This window comes from Prorops nasuta, unplaced genomic scaffold (genome assembly GCF_024137725.1).
Source record: "Prorops nasuta isolate Cenicafe-Biocafe unplaced genomic scaffold, Cenicafe_Pnas_1.2 PNAS00022, whole genome shotgun sequence".
Taxonomy (NCBI): Eukaryota; Metazoa; Arthropoda; class Insecta; order Hymenoptera; family Bethylidae; genus Prorops; species Prorops nasuta.
Genome location: NW_027116819.1, coordinates 3249601 through 3252365, shown reverse-complemented (window position 1 = coordinate 3252365; position 2765 = coordinate 3249601). Strand labels below are relative to the sequence as shown.

The 2765-nt window shown below is 32.7% G+C and overlaps 1 protein-coding gene across 1 annotated transcript; it reads right to left on the bottom strand.

Moving 5' to 3' along the window:
* Nucleotides 1-233: 233 nt before the first annotated feature.
* Nucleotides 234-1787, bottom strand: LOC136781329 (piggyBac transposable element-derived protein 4-like). The gene has a single exon (XM_066740181.1). It carries the CDS (start codon nucleotides 1785-1787, stop codon nucleotides 234-236), a length of 1554 nt encoding a protein of 517 aa, XP_066596278.1.
* Between the last annotated feature and the right edge of the window lie 978 nt (nucleotides 1788-2765).

Genomic DNA, 2765 nt, shown 5'->3' with positions numbered 1-2765 from the left:
ATGAATTAACCTTTTAAGGACGGGACATTTCCTTCTATAATTGATATTTTTATTATCATTAAAAACTTAGGTAAGTATACTCAAAATCATTCGTAGAACCGCCAACATTAGTGGTGGTTGATATATCGACCACACCCGGCCACTAGGAAAAATAAATTTTTTAAAATGTGAACCTTATTTTTTATACTCGTTTATCACGAGTCCCTTTGTCTCTCATATCTAGGTACTTGATTTTATAATTTTTCATGTGTGTGGTACTCTTGAAAGCATGGATTTATGCATAATGGAAGATTACAGCTGGAACATATGTATTTGGTCCGACGTGTAATTTTACGGACAGAACATAAATGACACCTTCTACTTGTATCAATTTTCGGGAAATGACGACCAACTAGTCTCGTAGGGCAACTAACATTATAAGAAATGCTATGGTTAGAATCCATTTTCAATAAAGATCTAGCAATCTGTAATCGAAATTTAGGATACGGCATATGTTCACTATTTTTAATTTTATATAATGCATGGGCATTGGACATGCATAAATCAAGAAGATGGAAAAATAGTTTTTTGTACCACTTCATGGACTTACGCACAGTCTCTGTTATAGATAATTGCCTATCTATGTAATCGACGCCGCCCATATTCTGGTTATAATCATGAACACACGTCGGCTTCAAGATATCTTCATTGGTTTGATAATCTTTCTTTCCGGTTACGCAAAAATCAAGATCGTGTACGGTTGTGAGCATTCGAACACTTCTTTTATCCTCCCACTTTATTGCCATCCATATATTATTATGTGCTGCTTGTACTTCACCACGCAACAATTTGTTCTCAAGTTTTGGCATTCCTTTTCTGTTTGCTTTCACCGTACCACACAATCCTGTGTTATGTCTATATAAGAATTCAGCCAAAATAGGAGATGTATACCAGTTATCTATATATACAACGTGGCCCTTATCAAAATAAGGTTGCAAGAAATGAGCAACTATATCTCCAGTGAAGCCTAAACCAAATTTTTCAAAAGCGGTATTTGCACCAGTGTAAACAACAAAACCCAATATAAATCCTGTCTCGCAATCCACTAACTCGAAAATTTTGATACCAAAACGATTTCTCTTCAAGGAAATGTACTGTTTGAATCGTAGCTTGCCTTTCCATAACAAAAGACTTTCGTCTATGCAAAGGGTTTTCCCTGGAATAAGAGCGGTTGCAAATTTTCGTTGTAAATCATCTATCACTGGCTTTATTTTTATCAGAGGATGGTCTACTATTTCTAAATTATTATGAAAATGTAAAAAACGCAAAATTTGCATATACCTGTCGCGAGGCATCATTTGACTGAAAATTGGTGTGTGCAATAAAGGATCTGTAGACCAATAATCTTTCAAATTGCCTTTCCGAATGTTGCCCATTAGAATTGACAGACCAAAGAAAATTTCTAAATCTTCTTTTGTGACAGGAGACCAAGATTTCATATGAGAGCTTTCAGTTTCATTATGTTGACCTGCATAACAATTTGTCTCATCAATTATCAACTGAAATATGGAAGAGTCAAAAAAGTAACCGAAATAGTCTAACGGTCTATTTCCCGTTATTTCAATACTAGAATTAATATTGAAGATACCATCAAATTGTTTTATAGATGGATGAAACTTCGCATTTTTGAAAATTTGATACGCATTGTAGTCAGTGTTGTGTAAATTGACATAATCAAAGTCATTAACATTTTGACTTGGTACATCTGGCTCAGATTCGCCGCTACTCCAATCTTGACTTTCAGCCATTTTACCAAATTGATAAAAATTTGATAATAATAATAATAATAAATTTTAAGCAATAATATAAATGAATAGTACAAGATGAAAAACCAGTTGAAAAGTGTAAGATTACGGACCTTCGGGATTTTAATTATGTTATAGCTAAATTCATTTTACTAGCGAGAAAATTCTTGTGGTGATCTCCACGTAGCGGCAGGAATATGCACTAATCCCTCACATAGATCATGCAATATTCTTCTGCATATGAATCTTAATGAATTTTTGTCCTCAAAAATAATTAATAATATTTATTTTTCTCCTTTCTGACTGGTCGATATATCGACCACTCCCGTCCTTAAAAGGTTAATAAGATTTGGTAATAAATACATCAAATACGTTCTTATTATATCAAATAATAAGTTGAGGTACAATAAACTCAATGTTTTTATATTAATCTGCTAACAAATACATTTTTTGTATTTATTATTGAGTCCAATAAGTTAATGGTTATTAAAAAAAAATTCCTTGTAATGAAAAAGATGCAAAAATTTTAAGCTTCGCCAAGACTCGAACCCGAGCCTACCGCGTGACAAACGGCTGCCTTACCATCTGCGCTACAGTGCTTACTTGGTGTACCAAAAGCAAAACAGCCTTTTAAAGACTGGCTACAATTCTTTCATTAACTCGTCATAAACGATTAAGAAATAGCTGCAATAATAAATACACTTATTTACACAGCATTATTACACTAAATTTATTATGTTTTTAATTTAAAGCATACATTTTGCATGAAGATATGATAGTTTAACGGTAACCATGCAGTATACTAAATACAAAGCTATTCATACGCTACATTGTCGTAAATTAATTATGTAATATTACAATATGTTACGTGTAGTCGAATGATTTACGACAATGTAGCGTATGAATAGCTTTGTATTTAGTATACTGCATGGTTACCGTTAAACTATCATATCTTCATGCAAAATGTATGCTTTAAATTAA